Here is an 18,714-nt window from a genome sequence, read left to right as displayed (position 1 = left end):
GATGAAACAAAAATTCTAATCCAAACTGTATTATTAACTCATTTTTGACTAAATTATCGTTTACGTCCTTTTGCTTTTCCGGCGTAGATATTATGTATTACATATTATTAATTTTTTTTACACAAAATATATTGAAGTGAAACTTCTTTAGGCGCGTAATGAATTTTCGGGGACGGAGTAAAACCGAGTCACGATCGAAACGAAAATGCGGGTACCCCCACCACCGATTAAAGTTCATTTGATCTAGTCAAAGTTTTGAAGTAACATATAAATGCTTCTTAGCTCATCCCGACAACTGGCGTTGGTGGTGTAATGGTCAGCATAGTTGCCTTCCAAGCAGTTGATCCGAGTTCGATTCTCGGCCATCGCACATTATTTTTTTGTTTTTAACGCCTTTTTCATTCAATATCTTATTTTTTAGTAGGTCAGAACATTTTTTAAAAGAAAATAATATTGCAAAATAATAAAAACACTTATCTCACTGTGATAAAACATTACTCCGCTAGAGCGCGCTTTGCGTTATTGTGTTGGATTAAAATTATTATCTAATCCGTATATTATGATAATTGTATTACATTTATTTAATTAATTTATTTATTTTGATAATATGTAATAATTTTCAAAGTTTTGAAGTAACATATAAATGCTTCTTAGCTCATCCCGACAACTGGCGTTGGTGGTGTAATGGTCAGCATAGTTGCCTTCCAAGCAGTTGATCCGAGTTCGATTCTCGGCCATCGCACATTATTTTTTTGTTTTTAACGCCTTTTTCATTCAATATCTTATTTTTTAGTAGGTCAGAACATTTTTTAAAAGAAAATAATATTGCAAAATAATAAAAACACTTATCTCACTGTGATAAAACATTACTCCGCTAGAGCGCGCTTTGCGTTATTGTGTTGGATTAAAATTATTATCTAATCCGTATATTATGATAATTGTATTACATTTATTTAATTAATTTATTTATTTTGATAATATGTAATAATTTACAGAAAAAAAAATTAAAACTATCTCCCTCTGATAAAATATCCGTTCGCTAGAGCGCACTACGCGATCTTGTGTGGGATTCTATTTCTGTACATTGTACATTATTTTTAAAAATATATTATATTGAAGTGAAACTTCTTTAGGCGCGTAATTCGGGGACGGAGTAAAACCGAGTCAGGATCGACACGAAAATGCGGGTACCCCCACCACCGCTCACCGTTCACTGTCCCTCTCTCACCATATGCGCTTGTTGAGGTGGGGGAGCCGCTCACGAACGTTCTCTCTCTTCTCTTCTTTCCTCTCTCTCAGACACCAGCGAACTGCGCCACGCCAAGCATCAGCTGCTTGGTTAGTATACTGCGTCGTGAGTGTAATACGAGTGAAATACGTAATTGATTGTGGTTCATACGGTTTAACAAAAGAAGTTTCACTTCTGTCTTGCGTAGGCTTGACACACCCACTTTTTTTTTAAATAACTTGATCGAAAACACAAATAAATTTTAAAAAAATATTGCTTTTAAACATATAGTTTAAAGGTTATATTAGACTTGTACACCACTGCAGATTTAATAATTTTGGTCAAAAGTTAATTCGGAGGTGAGTCAATTTTTTAGTTTAACAATTCGGAGGTCAATGGGTTAACATCTACTACATAATATTAAGTATGAAATGAAAACCTGCACTTAGAATTGTTTTGTATTTGTATACACAGAACGCAAGGATTCTGCTGCCCAGAGCCTGTGGTACTCACGCTACTCAATATTGTGTGGCAGATAGAGAAAGAGAATATTTAATATTTAAGAAGTTGGTCTGAAGAAACGGCTGTTGGTATTACTTATAGATATGATGATCAGAATTCCCGGTGCTCCAAAGGCCAGTGAGAAGCAGTCCTTATCCCCGAAGCACTGCACCTCGGAGCGTAGCAGAGGAGAGCAGGACTTGGCGATCAGCGCTGCGACGCACAAGATGAAGTAGAGCAGCGAGAAAAAGGAAGCGAGCTGCTTTTCCTGCTCCGGGAGGACAAACTGGTCTCCCCCGAATGAGGCGACGCAGGGCTTGATGCCTCCCGTCCCCAAGGCAACCATAATCAGCCCCACCATGGTAATTTCTCTGGAATAAATATACACTTCAACTACCTGGATCTAGAATTTCGCCATTATTTAGTTATTTTTTCATCAAGCTTTTAGCCGTACAAAATTAAGAGAGAATTATGGTGAATTTTACTTTCTGTATTAGAAACACTGGGATGCACTGAAATTTATTTTAAAAAAAAACAGCCTTGGGTCATATGAGTCGTCGACTTGAAAAACGTGCTCTGGAAATTTAAAATTTAAAGTAAATTGAAAATAAATAATATTATATGCTATTTATAAAAAAAAATACGTGTAATCATGTTGCTATTTAGCAAAAAAGTTTATTTTTTATATTCAGTGTTTCAAACAGTTTTTCGTGACATCTACATATTTCTGAAAAGTTCCAGAGCGGCTTTTGCAAGTCGACGACTCGTATGTCGGTGAAAAAAAAACTTTAATCTGGTTTAGGTAAGTACTGGTATTTTTACATTTATTTTATATCTTAATATTTCAACTATTAATTTCAGATGTTTGAGTATTCAATTTGCTTTTATTTTGGATTTATAACCTAATTATAAAAATGGATAATTTATTTTTATGTTACTTTTGTTTTACTTTTACGTTAACGTTACATAAAAACGCCTTCGTTACTTTTGCGTTACAAGTGGCAAAATCTACGGCCTTACCCACAAAGTGAACATTTTGCATGTTGCAGTTGTGACAAATCTGTTCCCTTATATAAAGTACAGTTGTTCCAAAAGTGATAATATTACTCATATATTTTTGGTTCATATAAGGTCTCATGTAAAGAACATTAATAGTAAACATTAAAGTTAGTTTGGAACAAAGACTTTATTGTAGGAAGAGTAGAAAATAACAATAAACAGTTATAAACAATCTAACCAAACTTGTGGGAAAGTCAAGGTGGCGCATTATATCCGACTATATGTGAAAGATAAAGAATTCCTCTAGGCACTCTTAAAACCTCACTGAAAGGTAATCAGGAATTGAGCCTAGGACTTCTTCAAAACCCCACTGGAAGGGATGACAGATCTCGCTACCAGTATCAGGTATTGAGCCTACAACCGGCTCGGGATCTCTGCTCGTTCAAGGCCATGCGTCTGCTTATACAGGGTGTATCGGCACTAACCCGACAAACTTTAACCAGCTATTCCTTAGCACATTTGGAGTAAAAAATGTTATGTACACTTTGCTGTCCGGTAACATTTTTTTTCTTTTAAAAACAAAAAATAAATAAAATTTCCACACTCCGCTACTGCCCACAGTATAGGGGTAAAATAATTGGCAACGCCGCGCTACTGTCATCTCTTTCACACATATTCTGTCTCAAGTCCCGTGTGGTTCCCGCCACCCCGTCTCGTATCAGTGGTCAGTGCTGTTTTGGGAGTTCGCATGTCATCAAGTTTCTAGTTTCGTTTTTGTTTTGTTATCTAAGTTTTTACTGTTGAAATATGCCCCTCAATTATCCACCTGCCGAGCAAGCAGATATTGTTTTTGTTTATGGATTTTGCAATGGAAATTCACGAGCAGCCGTAAGGGAGTATCGCATGAGGTTTCCTGGAAGACGCGTCCCACACCATGCTACCTTTGTCCAGGTTTGTACCCTATCAATTGTTTATTGAAACTATTTACATTCATTGATAATGCCAAAAAGCGCTTTTGAAATTTAAACTGGGAACATTAAAAACATAACAAGGGGCCACCAACTTTAAAAATGTAAATTGTACTTTAGGTGATTTGTGTTCAGTGGTCACTAAACGGCGTTTTAAAAAGTTAATTAATTTTAATCTCTAATAAATGCATCATTCACTGCAATTGAATTCACTCCCTTTCTCACCATGGGATTATTTAAATTACTTGAATTCAATTTCACCCCTGTGAATCCAAGATATCAACCGTACCTAGTTAAGAAAATTATAATTTAAAACACTTTGTTATACATTTTACTATAAAAAAATGAAATAAATGAAGAGAAAACGTAAGTTTTCTGATATGTGCCTAAAATAAGTGTTCTTTAAAAATAAAATGAGTGAAAAAGCCCGCGATTGTTTATTTGACATTATTACTGAGCTGAATAATAAAAGCAGTTGTTATTTGTTGTTTTGTTTCAGATGTATCAACAATTGCGTGACTGTGGCATCGGACGGATTGAAGGCGCCGGCGGAGGACACAACATCGTTCCTGTGGCAGTTGAGGAGAGAATCCTGAACTTAATTACCGAAGACCCCACGCTGTCCGTGCGTCGGGTCGCTCTGATGATAGGACACAGGGAACACATGGCGGTATGGAGAGTTCTGAAGAAGCACGGGCTCAAACCTTTTCACTATAGGCGCTGCCAAGGCCTCATGGAGAATGACCACTTTTCCAGAGTCGTGTACTGCAGAAGAATGCTGCATAATGTCATAAGAGATGCAGACTTCATGAAAAACATATTGTTTACCGACGAAGCACAGTTCACTAAAACAGGAGTGCTAAATGTGCACAACTTGCACCATTGGGCTGAACAAAACCCCAAGCTTGTTCGGGAGTCGTCGAGCCAGGACAGATTTTCCATCAACATGTGGGCAGGAATCCTGGGAAATCAAATACTCGGTCCAATCGAGTTGCCTCCCAGACTAAATGGACCGATGTATTTGGAGTTCTTACAAGTGCAACTGGGCGAGATTCTGGAAGATGTGAACCTCGAATTACTACGGAGAATGTGGTTCCAGCACGATGGAGCCCCACCACACTATTCGATTGCCGTGCGGAACTACTTGGATGTCGAGTTTCCTGGTCGTTGGATAGGCCGTGGAAGTCCGGCCATTGCTTGGCCACCAAGATCACCCGACCTGACCCCCCTGGATTACTACCTGTGGGGGGCTCTCAAGGAAAAAGTGTATGCTAAGCCAATAGCCTCAAGAGAGCAACTGCTCGAACGAGTGATGGAAGCCGCTGCAGAAATTAAAGCAAATCCTGCAAACTTAAATAATCAAAATATAACAAGACTACACGCTTGCATCGAAAATAATGGTAGTCACTTCGAACAAATGCTCCAATAAAAAAATTAACATAAACTACATGTCCGCATTTTCATTTATTATTTATTGGTAAAATTCTCACAATGTCATTCATTTACACATCAATATTACCTACATATCAATATTTAATAAAATCTGTAGAAGAGTATGCCCGTCGGCATTCAACAAGTTTTTCGACAAGTGTGTCGAAAAGCGTCTTCTCTCTTTCCTACACACTAAATATTAATGGTTAAAAATGAGACGACTGATGCTTGTAAGCGCGCCAATACGTAAAAACAACGAAACTCGAATAAGAATTGCCAGGTGGGTTTTTTAATCGCTTTAATCTGACTTTAAACAATAATTAAACACGTAAAAATTATTTAATATAATATTACAGTACAGTACTTTGAACCTTCGCAATAAATTTATTTGATTTTAAGTTTAGTTTGTAGAACTCCATTTCAATTTAGAGATTTTTTTTATTTTAACAGTCTTATTAAAAAATTTATAAAAACAGTGTGTTTATAAACAAGTTCTGCTAGTTGTAATTATTATTACGCGTGACAGCTGTTTCACCTTCTGACGGCATTATCAAACTTTGGTAAAGCCACTTACAGACGACGTAAGTGATAACTTTCTTTTTTTATTATTCTGGCTTTATTGATTTCCGAGTAAATTGTCGTAAATTATTATTTGCTAATCCTAATATTATTTGCTAATGCTAATAATTAAGTGAAATTTTAAACAATGCAATAATAGGATTATTGCATTGTTAATTTCACTTAATGTCGTTGGTATTTCCAACTGATGACTCAGGGGTTTATTTCCCTGAATAATTAAGTATTTTGGGGTCTAATTATTATGCATTTCATTACATCCGATAATTTAAACAATTTTTATGTTGAATTGGGGTAAGTTTTATGGCTAAGGGAAGGAGTGGAAGGTGAGGAAGTACCTGGATATTCAGATCTGGTCACCAAATACGGCTAGTCATTTCAAGCAACGTTTAAATTCTAAACCTGGATATTCAGATCTGGTCACCAAATACGGCTAGTCATTTCAAGCAACGTTTAAATTCTGAACCTGGATATTCAGATCTGGTCACCAAATACGGCTAGTCATTTCAAGTAACGTTTAAATTCTAAACCTGGATATTCAGATCTGGTCACCAAATACGGCTAGTCATTTCAAGCAACGTTTAAATTCTGAACCTGGATATTCAGATCTGGTCACCAAATACGGCTAGTCATTTCAAGCAACGTTTAAATTCTAAACCTGGATATTCAGATCTGGTCACCAAATACGGCTAGTCATTTCAAGCAACGTTTAAATTCTGAACCTGGATATTCAGATCTGGTCACCAAATACGGCTAGTCATTTCAAGCAACGTTTAAATTCTAAACCTGGATATTCAGATCTGGTCACCAAATACGGCTAGTCATTTCAAGCAACGTTTAAATTCTGAACCTGGATATTCAGATCTGGTCACCAAATACGGCTAGTCATTTCAAGCAACGTTTAAATTCTGAATTAATTAATCAATTACGAAAAAGCGTGGGGTTAAGAATATTTTTTTTAAATTATAGTTGTAATTTATTGTCGATTTTTTAAAAAAATTGCGATATTTTAAATAAAATTTAATAATTATTGTTTAAATAAATTAGCAATCTGGCAGCATTCATTTGCAGGTGGTCAATCCAATGCAGTCATGACGTTTGTGTGAGTGCTTTCCTTTGTCTCAGTGTGTTGCGCAGCAGTTTTATATGAACCGTTTTTTGATTCATCGGGATTGTTTTTAAAACTATACATTCTTTGTACCTTCAAATTAGTGGAAATAAACTTAAGTGTGTCAAGCTGCTCGTTATATTCCGGTAATTCTGGAAGGCTTTTAACATAAGCAATAATATTCATAAATCACATTCCGCGAAGTTGTAAATAACTAAATTTATTAAAAAATATACGTTGTAGGATAGCCTAGCAAGTAACATTTTGACAGAGCACTTACGGTGATTTAAAAAACAACGGCGCTGTTCAAATAATCCAATTATTATTATTGATAAGTACCTAAGTGAGGAAAATTGTTTTTAAAAGTGCTCAGAATTATTGGACTTCGATTATAAATTCAGGAAATCTACTAATTAGTTTCTTAGTTTCAAAATTAGACTATTTAATACGTGAAACGCGTAAGAGGTGAAACCAAAGCATTCCAGAGGTGAAACAATTTAGATACAAAAATAAAACTGATGTGTACAATACAAGAAGACAATCAGTGATTCGCATACGAAAAATGTGAATAATCATTATTGTTAAATAAAATATTTCTTTTCTGGTACTGGATTATGTAATACGGGCTTCGTTCGCAGCAACACGCGAGAGTTGCGATGTTGCTTTCAAATTTTGACAAAGGATAAAACAGTGGTGACATGTGGTGAAAATATGTTTAATTAATTTTTTATTAAAAAAAAACGTTACCGGACAGCAAAGTGCACATAACATTTTTTACTCCAAATGTGCTAAGGAATAGCTGGTTAAAGTTTGTCGGGTTAGTGCCGATACACCCTGTATAGGCCTCCGTGGTACATCATTCGGTAGGTAGCGGGAGGGCAAGCCACTGATTGGTTAAACTGTGAGCTGCATCTCCAATAGAAGATCTACGGTGACCTCCGTTTGTAGAGAGAAATACCGTATTAGGTGAGAGCGAGAAAGTATTCGAACTTGTGCAAAATCGTCCCCTTACAATCATTATTTATAAATACATATTTATGTTTATAAGCAAAAATCTATCAATAAATAAGAATTCTGATCAATCAAAACAAAATTTATTTGTTCCCAACAATGTGTACGTCGATATTGGCATACCAGCAGCTTATGAATTCATGTATAATATTAGCAGCAACCCAAATTTAGTGATTTTTATTTTAAAAGTTGATTTGTCAACCATTTATTCAAAAATTTGAATTACATAAAATACATAATAATAATATATAGGTACCTGGCTGGTAGGCCTATCGTGGGGACGGCTGCCATTGTTAGTATGATATTTCCAACTGCATATACCACCATCAAGTAAAGAATAGTTCTGCAATCAATAGTGATCTCAGTATCAATCCCAGTTAGTATATTATCGAGTTAATTCATACATTAAATTAATAGCGAATAAAATATCGGTTTTTATCTATTCAGATCACCTTCATGGTAACCTGAACTTCCCAAAGAAACTGTCAGCCAGAATAGCGCCAAATATTGCAAAGAAGTAGGCCATTGTCGAAAACATGTGGTACACTTCAGTCGCCTCATCATCCGAGTACAATAGTTTCTGTTTGAGGTAGAGAGCAAGGAATGCTGAAATGTATTATTTATTCATTTTATTAACATTATCAATTCACCAACCTGTAGCTTGATTGATGTTATTATAATTTTTCATTATCTGAGTTCAATATTCCCCCCATTTGTATTTGACAACCCACTAACCCATGGGGATCAATAAGAAACTTCAATAAAAAAAGAAAATTGTTAATGGTAAATTTAACATATGTCATAATCTGCGTGTTTGTATATGGTGTTAATGTAATTATTTTATAAAAATACACTTTTTGCAAGATATGCTTTAAAAAATTAAGACCAATTATTAGTTTGGCCTGTGCATACGCAATATGAATATGAATAAATAGTTTTGTTTGCATACAAACTCAATTCTTTCAAGAAAGGCATACAAATACAATACAGTATCGGTGATTCAATCCAATATTGCATTTGTTTGCCTTTCTTGAAAGAATTGAGTTTTTATACTGACAAAACTATTTATTTATATTCATATTGCGTACGTATGAGCGCAAACAAATAATGTTTCTTAAAAATTTAAAGCATAACTTGCATAAAATAATTAAATTAACGCAATCAATTATGAGTAAAATACAACATTAGTTAAGTGTACCCTTAAAGTCAATACACAGACAATATCATACTTGATTATGATCAAAATTGTTATTTTATGTAAAACGCATTAAAAGTTTTTTGAAATGCTTAATATTCCAGCTCCCAGTTTACAGTGTTTGATACTGTGTATGGGAACGATTCTTCAACACTGCAAATGCAGGGATCCAACAATGGATTAACAACAATGGATTATCAACAGGTATTAACAATGCTGTTAAACGATTTTTCAACTCGTTACTCCCATCATTTTTAGTTTGTTTTTCACGTAAAGCCATAAATCCATATTTTATTACATAATAGTTTTTCCGTCTATTGTGTACTAATTCAGAATCAATTTTAAAAATGTGTTGCTGTGAAGTCGCTGTAAGTTTTTTTGGGTTCTTTATGTGATGTAGATTCACCAGTTTCCTGCGAATTATGAGTTTTCAGACAACATATATATAAATACATATAAGTTTTTTTAAATGTTAGTGTTGTTTATTGAAGTAACTGATTTTAATAAAAAAAACTTACCCCGCATCCCCGAATATGAAAACCTCTCACAGAATTCATTAAAAATAATCAAAAACACGGCACGCGGAAATTTCTTGAGCTCCTGAAAAGTGCACAAAAAACACATAAAGTAATAATTTCATCTCGAAGGACTTGAATTGTTTATTTGACTTATATCAACGTTTCAACCTCGAGTAGAACGCACGCCGCACGCGCTTCATCGAGTCATTAGTATCTGTTACTCCGGGTTGGGTGCTACTTGTCCTAACCCTTTGCGCGCGCAAGTGAGATCTCCAATATGTCGCTAAACGAAATTTTGGAGACGTTGAAGAGTGATGTATATAAAAACATCAAATATGTTAAAATCAAAAACTTGATTGAAAAACAATTCCTACAACTTGAAAATACAATCAACAAACAAAAAATATCAGATCAACAGGAAATAATCAAATTAAAAGATCTACTCTTAACAAAACCAGAAGAATAGGTACGCCAAAGGATTAGAAAACAGAAACCGAAATTATCCAATAAGTAACGAAGCTAAAACGTCAAATAATTTACCTCAAGATACAAATAAATTTTCAATCATTATTTCCTCTGATGATAAAAACAAATCATCAGAAGACATTGAAAAAATAATCACGAAAAAAATTTCTGTTGCTAAACTAAAAATTGCAGTAAACGGAGTTAAAAAAATAAGCAAGAATAGACTGATTATTCACTGCCCAAAAAAATGATTCTTTAACACTGTCAGAAGAGAGAAGACGAAAATCTCCGTAACATTCAAGCTGAAGAAATAAAGAAGAGAAAACCTAGGATCATTCTAAAAGGACTGCATGAAGATATTCACGATGACGATATTGTGCCTAATCTACTTGCACAGAACCCTGACCTGGAAGAAATGTATAAAATAAATAGTGACAAAAACTCCCTTAAAATGTTAAAATCGTTCGAAACTAAATATTCAAAAAACTGTATTCTGGAAACAAGTGGAAATATGAGACAATTACTATTATACAAACAGAATTGCCTTCGATTCGGACATACTTCGCTTCGATGCCTGGATAAAACAAATGCAGCTACATGAAATCACTGTTGTGGAAACCACAACTCTCAACAATGTAACAACAAGAACTCGGATCCAATATGTAATAATTGTTCATATCAAAACAAAAACTTCAAACTAAGTTACGACACTAACCATAATGCATCTAGCATTAAATGTCTATATCGTGCTAAAATGCTTAGAATCTCTCAAGACAAAATCGATTTTTCTTAAAGTAAGTAGAAGTATGACACATAAGTAAATATTCACGTATTAATTACTCGTATTATATATTTAACTGCATAAATTATTTTAAATTACAAACTTAAATTAATATTATTGCTACATACATTAAATATACCTTACTATTAGGTACTACGATATACAGATCGTTTTATCAATAATTTTATCACTAACTATAAATCTGTGATAAATAAGTGTTTTATAATAAGAGATTTTGTTACCAATTTAAGTGTTTTTGCTAATAATTTTGTTAATATTTATTTTCTTGCTGAAACTAATGTTTAACTCGGCGAACACTTTTTCTCCTCAAATACATTTTTTTCCATAGACATATGAATATTAGTAGACCTGCCCTAAGTGATTAAAAGCGTATTATCCCCAATCCCCATACCGGTTCCATTGGAACCGGCTGTGCTCGCGTATGGCCTCAAGTGAAATTTGAAAACGTGACGTCATCATTCTTGTGCGAACTATGGTCGAGGCATCATCGGTTCATTTTACGAAATAACACGGCAAAATGTTGACCTAATGCTATGAAAACTTGTAAAAATAGATGTGAAAAAGAGAATAAACCCAATTGTCGTATTACATTCCATATATAAGCATTATTTTACTTTATTTTAAGCATATTCACATTGTATAATATGGATCAGTTGTAGAAACATGTCTGGACGCGAAACACAAAGCTGGTTGGTTGCTGGGAAGTAAATTATGAACATTTATAAAAGTGTCTTAACTAAATACTTAAACGAAATATTCGACTCTGAAAATACAACCGAATTTTTTTGCCGAATTTGGACTTCGCAAATTTGTTCATAACGTGGCGAGTAATTTGCGCTCCCATGTAAAAATGTCTATTCATTCAAAAGCAGATTTTACTTTTAAGAAGTAAATGGTGATATTATAATGCGAGATGCCTATTTACTGTCAGATTGATTTATTGACGAATCACAGTCAGCTTCACCCCCTTCGTTCTTCAACAGTTGATTTTACCCCTCGCCATTATCTTCTCGTCTATTAATTCCTATGTCTGTGTTTTTTTCCTACAATTATATTTCAACAATACAATAATGTCAAAATCAATAATTTATTTTTCTATACTCTTAAAACACTACCATGTCTGACTCATTATTTGAAGAGATAGACTCATCTTTTAAGATTTCGGAAAATATTTGTTTATCTAGTGTCGAATGTAATAACACATTATTAGAAATAGATCCTCTAAAAGATCCTTCACCTAAATATTCAAAAAGTCTCAAATTTTTTTGATCATTTTACACTTGCATTAAACGAACTCACTCATGAACCGGATTTTATTGTGTTGTCTGAAGTCAGAATTAGCTGCTACTCAGGTACCTATAATTTACCTGGATACAAATACTTTATTACACTTACAAAATAAATCAAAACAGCGGAATAATTTTTTTTGTAAAATCTATTCATGAGAATATTTCCGTTAATGAAATTCATATCGATCTTGTAAATTGTCTTAATATTCAAATTATTATAAAACACACGTTTTATGATATAATAGCATTATATAGAACACATAACTCTTGCATTAGTAATTTCACCGAGAATCTGAAATCTATTATAAATACTAATTGTTCTCAAAATGCATTTGTTGTAGGCGATGTTAATATTGATATATCTAATGAATTTGAAAACAATAGAAATAAAGAAAAAACTGAATATATCAACACATTAACGGAACTAAATTTTAAACCATGTGTAAAAAAATATACGAGAGAATGTCATGGACAAAGGCGATGGCCTTTGTCCATGCATATATCATATCTGGTGTAATTCTAATGAAACTGAAAAAATAAAAACAATTATTTGGAAAAATAACACTGACAAAATAGATGTGAATAATACTATAATAATAATTACTTCCGCAATAATTTTCCAAAAACTATTATTAATTACGAAAAATTACAACAAAACCTAAATATTAAAAATTGGGAAACTGTTCTATCCTCTAATAACACCGACTTATGTTCTATCCTCTAATAACACCGACTTATGTTCTATCCTCTAATAACACCGACTTATGTTCACTAAATTTTGAAGCAATCTTGAATAAGCACATCAAATCTTCCTCTTCCATTATAAAATACTCTCCAAAAACTAAATTTAAAAAAATTATAGCCGTGAATCACTCAAGGAATCATAATTTCAATTAGACATAAAGAAAAAAATGATAAAGAACATAAAAAGTTTCCAGAAAACTATAAACTATACGAATATTTAAAAAAAATTCAGAAATAAACTATGCCACATTATTCGGAAAATCAAAGAAGATTTCTATAAAGAAAAATCAATATTGCTGGCAACAATAATAAAAAGATATGGCAAACTATAAATGAAATTATCAATAAAAAACCAAAAAAATCTAACATAAACAAAATCACAGATATTGATAACAAAATTTACGATGTAAACACGGATCCAACGAAATGTGCAAATATTTTTAACAGTTATTTTGGGTCAGTTGGTGAAAAATTAGCACTGATAATAATGAAAAATTAGCACTTAAAATAAATAACACTGATAATAAAGATTTACCATCACCATCCAATAATAGTAACACCTTGAGTCAATTTCAACGAACGAATGTTGATGAAATTAAACAAATTATTAATGAATTAAAAGGTAATTCTTTCCCTGGTTTTGACAAAATTTCTGTAAAAATACTTTAAAAAAATTCTGACTCACTCTGTAAACCATTGGCTCAGATCATAAATACAAGTTTTGAAAATGGCAACTTTCACTTTACCTACAAAAAAACTATTATTTCCCCAATTTTTAAATCTGGGGACCCCAATCTAAGTAGTTTTTTTTATTTTATTCTTTATATCAATCTAAGTAGTAACTATAGGCCAATTTCTCTCACCTCAAACATTGCCAAAATATTTGAAAAAATTGTGAAAAAACAAATATTTAAATTTGTAAAAGAAAATAATGTTTTAAATGCACATCAATATGGTTTTAGAGAAAATATGAGCACTCAAGATGCTATCGTTGACTTAACCCTTAAATGCATGATTTATTTATTTTTCTGGAAAAAAATATATTTTGTATATATTTACATGCATATGCAAGGAAATATAAAGAATTTATTTTTTTTGTAATTTTTTAATGATATTTGATTAAAAAAATTGTTGCAGATTTACAACACCATGTATTTAATAAAAATTAATATGAACAATTTACGTATGAAAAAAAAAATAAAAAACCTGAAAAAATTTCTCAAAACTAATAAGAACTTGATAATTGTAAAACGACATGCATTAAGTATACACCAAAGAGTTAAAGGTGGTTTGAACGGTATGTTGCCGTTTTACAACAGTATAGATAATAAAAAAAATGCATTGGAAAATTTATCGACTTTAGAAAAGCATTTGACAGTATATCACACTCTAATATTATCTCTAAACTAGCGAAAATTGGTTTAACTAACAATGCTTCAACGTGGATCGAAAATTACCTACTTAATAGAGAGCAATTTGTAAAATTAAATGGCTCTCTGAGTGATTCGCAGACCACAAATTTTGGCATCCCGCAGGGAACTGTTCTAGGTCCAATTCTTTTCATCATTTATGTCAACGATATTTTTAAACTCACAATTATATCTAAACTTATTTCATACGCTGACGACACAGCAATTTTAACTGATGGTTTAACTTGGAATGAAACCCAAAGAACAGCAGAGTTAGACATAAACATACCATTTATTTTCATATTTTCAAAAATTCTTTTCATGATCTTTACACTCTCTGAAAAAATATGTTAAATTATTATTTACCAACGTTTCTCTGCCTTTTTAACACGAGCATTTGCTCTAAAAAAAGGTGTATCACGATGTACTGTTATGTATTAAAAAGAAAACAAACTTATTGTAATGTAATATGTAACATGTAATTGTAAATTTAATATTAAATAAAGAAAAAAAAACTATCACCTTCTTTTGTATTGGATCGTACGCCACTCCGTTGCCATTGTCCATTTTTTTTCCACTTCCATTCTACTAGCTCACTTTCTGGTTGATATTGATAAAACTAACTCTAGTGGCTAAAAAATTACATTTATATGCTCAAGATTTGGAATGAAAGATAAAACAAAAGTCAAACAAAGAAAACGTTGCCAACAGACGAGCACTCAGGTTTTCCATTATTTATTGCTAATTAAATAAATTTAAAAAATATAACATTATCTTTATCCAAACTTGCTGCCTAAAACTCCATTATGTATTAAACATAAGTGCTACTATTCTTGGCTAAGAATCCGGGGGTCGCTGTTCAAATCTCGGCGTGTGCAGCAAAATTTTATTTGATTAATTTGTGTTGTTTCACAATTTATTAATTAAAACTTGTTTATGTTCCAGGGTGGTAGATAAAGAGTAGTGGTATCAGCCTGGAGAAAGGCCACTATTAACAATTTTGAAGCTAAACGTTGTCTGAAATGGGCTTTAGCCGTGTTTGGTGACCAAATCTGAATAGCCAGGTACTTTCTCACCTTCGTCTTCCCCTCCCCACTTCCTTCAGCCTAACAACGTACCCCAATTGGAAATGCCACAGTCCCACTGTCTCTAGTCGGTTAGGAGCAGTTGGGACTCTTGTCTCTACAACATCTTCCATCAATTACCAGTTTGATCCATCAATCTTCCATTGGTCACTCCTTATGATAAGACCAAGATAATGAAGTTTTATTATTTTCTAAATTTTTGTCAATTACCTACTGAGATATTACAGATATATAATTAAGTAAGTTTAATTAACCCAATCTGTTAGGATATTTCCTTTTTGGTGTCCAGGTATAATGTATACATATTGAATAACACAGAAAACATAACAATGGAGATTTCTGAGCCTTAATTCTAGTTTTAGCGCAAGGCTATGGAAGAGATTCTTCATCGTATGACAGCTAAGTACTAATATTATAATGCAATGTATAGTATGTATTGTAGATTGTATTATAGTATAAATAGATTGCTCGGTTTGTGCTGAATAGACTAAAACAATATTTACTCTTCTCTTCTATTTGACCTCACTCAAAGCAACCAAGATATTAGATAATATTAAATAGAGTTATTTATTTACTCATGCACATCATAATATAGTTGCTGAATTGTGTGTAAGTGTCGTTGAAAATGTTGATGGTCAATGCAGAATCGTTAAGCTCTTGAGTAGCTTTGTGGATTGGCAGAATGATGAGTTATCGCTTTGTGACTAGTTCAATAATTATTAATGACCGACTGGAACTAGATTTTCAGCTGGAACCGAAACTGAATTTCGTCTTATCTTCTTGTTTCGGCCGAAACCAAAAACTTATTTAAATAAGTTAAAAAACATTCTAAAACTCGAAATTATTTTTATTGTGAAAGTTGTTGATGTTCATTAAAGTTAGTGTTAAATAAAGTGTGCACTGAAATAAAAGACAAAAATTTAATGAGTAAATAGGTTTACTTTAGCGCTTTTTGATTCATTGTTATGTGACAGTTCTTTTGTATGCTATAGGCACTTTAGCTTTAAAGGAACTACAAAAATACAACAGATCTTAGAAATACTAACTACAGTAAACTTATGTTATGTTACTAGACTGTTATGTTATCATAACAGTCTAGTCTTTATGTTAGACAATAACATACTTTTATAAAACAGCTTCTTTTAAGTTATTCTAGAGGCAAGCGCCCGAGAAAATCCGAACGTGATAGGACACATCGAGAATACAGGTTTCGGCTGGACCGAAGTTTCACCCAATTTTTCACCAAAACTTCAGTCGGTCACTAAGAATTAAAGGTTAGAGTTTGATAATTTGATATGCACTGCAAACTAGAGCCAGTATTGGATAGACCATCAAAGGTTGTATACTGTAAATATCTCCACGCAAATGTAAAGAAAATAGTTCTCTCACTCCACCATGTGTTCAAAAGATCCTATCTAATATTTTTTTTATCTTCAAGAATCTGTTATATTTTCATAATGTCATATTTTCCTTATTATGTAGATTTACTTTCGCTGTTGAGGCAATGTAAGTAGATTATTAGCAACTGCAGCCCTGTCCCGACATTATTTGGAGTTTAAAGATATGATTTTAATTTACTTACCTTTATAATATTTGCCAAAGAGGTTCTTGACACTTCGTTCCGTTGTAATTCAACTTGATTTTGTGGATGAAAAAGAAGGCTCTGTCAAAATAATTCAATAAATTTAACTTTTATCTTAACTTTCTTCTTTTATTGTCCTATCTGCCAACTCTATGGGAAACAGCGTGATGGTTAGTTAGTTGGTTATTTTATTAATAAGAATTAAGGTAAACAATTTAGAAAGGGTGGTAACATTGACTAATTACATCAATGGATGGAAAAAATACAAAATATGAGCTTTATTGTCTGTATTCTACATTCGTCGTTTCTCACTTAGTATTTTTTTCTAAATATTCTTTCTTTTACAAGCATTCATTACATTAAAATTTCAATTCGTTAAAAACAATGTTATGTTAATTATTTATTGATATTAGCTAAAGTAGGTGGACATTAACAATACAGTTTGTGCATGTTTTTATAATTTTTATGCACTCCATTCCATTACCTTTACGTTTCATTTATAAATTTCCACCGACACCTGGATTACTAGAAGTTGGGATATTTTTTTCAGTGCAGAAATTCTGGGAATAACTACCGTAATATGTAGTCCTCATTGCCCAGAATACTAATGGAGGGTAATAATTATGCTGAGTCAGGCCATCTTCAACCGGTGACCGGATAACTCAATAAAATGCCAATTCAACACACCTGTAAAGTCATTATAATTGATGAAACAAAAACAAGGTTAAATAGTTATATATGTAACCATAGACATATGAATATTAGTAGACCTGCCCTAAGTGATTAAAAGCGTATTATCCCCACTCCCCATACCGGTTCCATTGGAGCCGGCTGTGCTCGCGTATGGCCTCAAGTGAAATTTGAAAACGTGACGTCATCATTCTTGTGCGAACTATGGTCGAGGCATCATCGGTTCATTTTACGAAATAACACGGCAAAATGTTGACTTGTACTATGAAAACTTGTAAAAATAGATGTGAAAAAGAGAATAAACCCAATTGTCGTATTACATTCCATAAGTAAGCATTATTTTACTTTTTTGTTGTTTGTTTTTGGGGTGTTATGCCGTGTTGCGCTAACTCCTTCTTTAGCCGACGTTTCGGACAGCGTTGCAGTGTCCATCATCAGGGCAGATCCGGTAGATCCGAAGATGAACACATCTTCGGATCTACCGGATCTGCCCTGATGATGGACACTGCAACGCTGTCCGAAACGTCGGCTAAAGAAGGAGTTAGCGCAACACGGCATAACACCCCAAAAACAAACAACAAAAATGCTTTTGGCCGTGAGAATCTAAAAACTTAGCATTATTTTACTTTATTTTAAGCATATTCAAATCGTATAATATGAATCAGTTGTTACTATCACATCGAGAAACGTCTGGACGCGAAACACAAAGCTGGTTGGTTGCTGGGAAGTAAATTATGAACATTTATAAAAGTGTGTTAACTAAATACTTAAACGAAATATTCGACTCTGAAAATGGAACCGAATTTTTTTGCCGAATTTGGACTTCGCAAATTTGTTCATAACGTGGCGAGTAATTTGCGCTCCCATGTAAAAATGTCTATTCATTCAAAAGCAGATTTTACTTTTAAGAAGTAAATGGTGATATTATAATGCGAGATGCCTATTTACTGTCGGATTGATTTATTGACGAATCACAGTCAGCTTCACTCCCTTCGTTCTTCAACAGTTGATTTTACCCCTCGCCATTATCTTCTCGTCTATTAATTCCTATGTCTGTGATTCCAGTACATTATTTTTGAAGTATATCATAAGGCTTAGCCAGCGTTAGCAATG

The 18,714-nt window shown here is 33.1% G+C and overlaps 1 protein-coding gene across 1 annotated transcript in view; it reads right to left on the bottom strand.

The window, feature by feature from the left end:
* Positions 1-14,811, bottom strand: part of LOC149416627 (peptide transporter family 1-like) — a 30,305-nt gene extending 15,494 nt beyond the window's left edge. The window contains exons 1-5 of the mRNA XM_089641288.1: positions 14,767-14,811; positions 9,536-9,617; positions 8,287-8,428; positions 8,079-8,165; positions 1,826-2,100 (exon numbers count right to left, since the gene is read on the bottom strand). Coding sequence (XP_089497414.1) covers positions 1,826-2,100; positions 8,079-8,165; positions 8,287-8,428; positions 9,536-9,617; positions 14,767-14,811 — 631 coding nt within the window. The remainder of the gene's footprint in view (positions 1-1,825; positions 2,101-8,078; positions 8,166-8,286; positions 8,429-9,535; positions 9,618-14,766) is intronic.
* Between the last annotated feature and the right edge of the window lie 3,903 nt (positions 14,812-18,714).

Source organism: Hesperophylax consimilis, chromosome 16 (genome assembly GCF_061612785.1).
Source record: "Hesperophylax consimilis isolate HC1 chromosome 16, BYU_Hcon_1.0, whole genome shotgun sequence".
NCBI classification, from domain to species: domain Eukaryota; kingdom Metazoa; phylum Arthropoda; class Insecta; order Trichoptera; family Limnephilidae; genus Hesperophylax; species Hesperophylax consimilis.
This window is presented reverse-complemented; position numbering and strand designations above follow the sequence as displayed.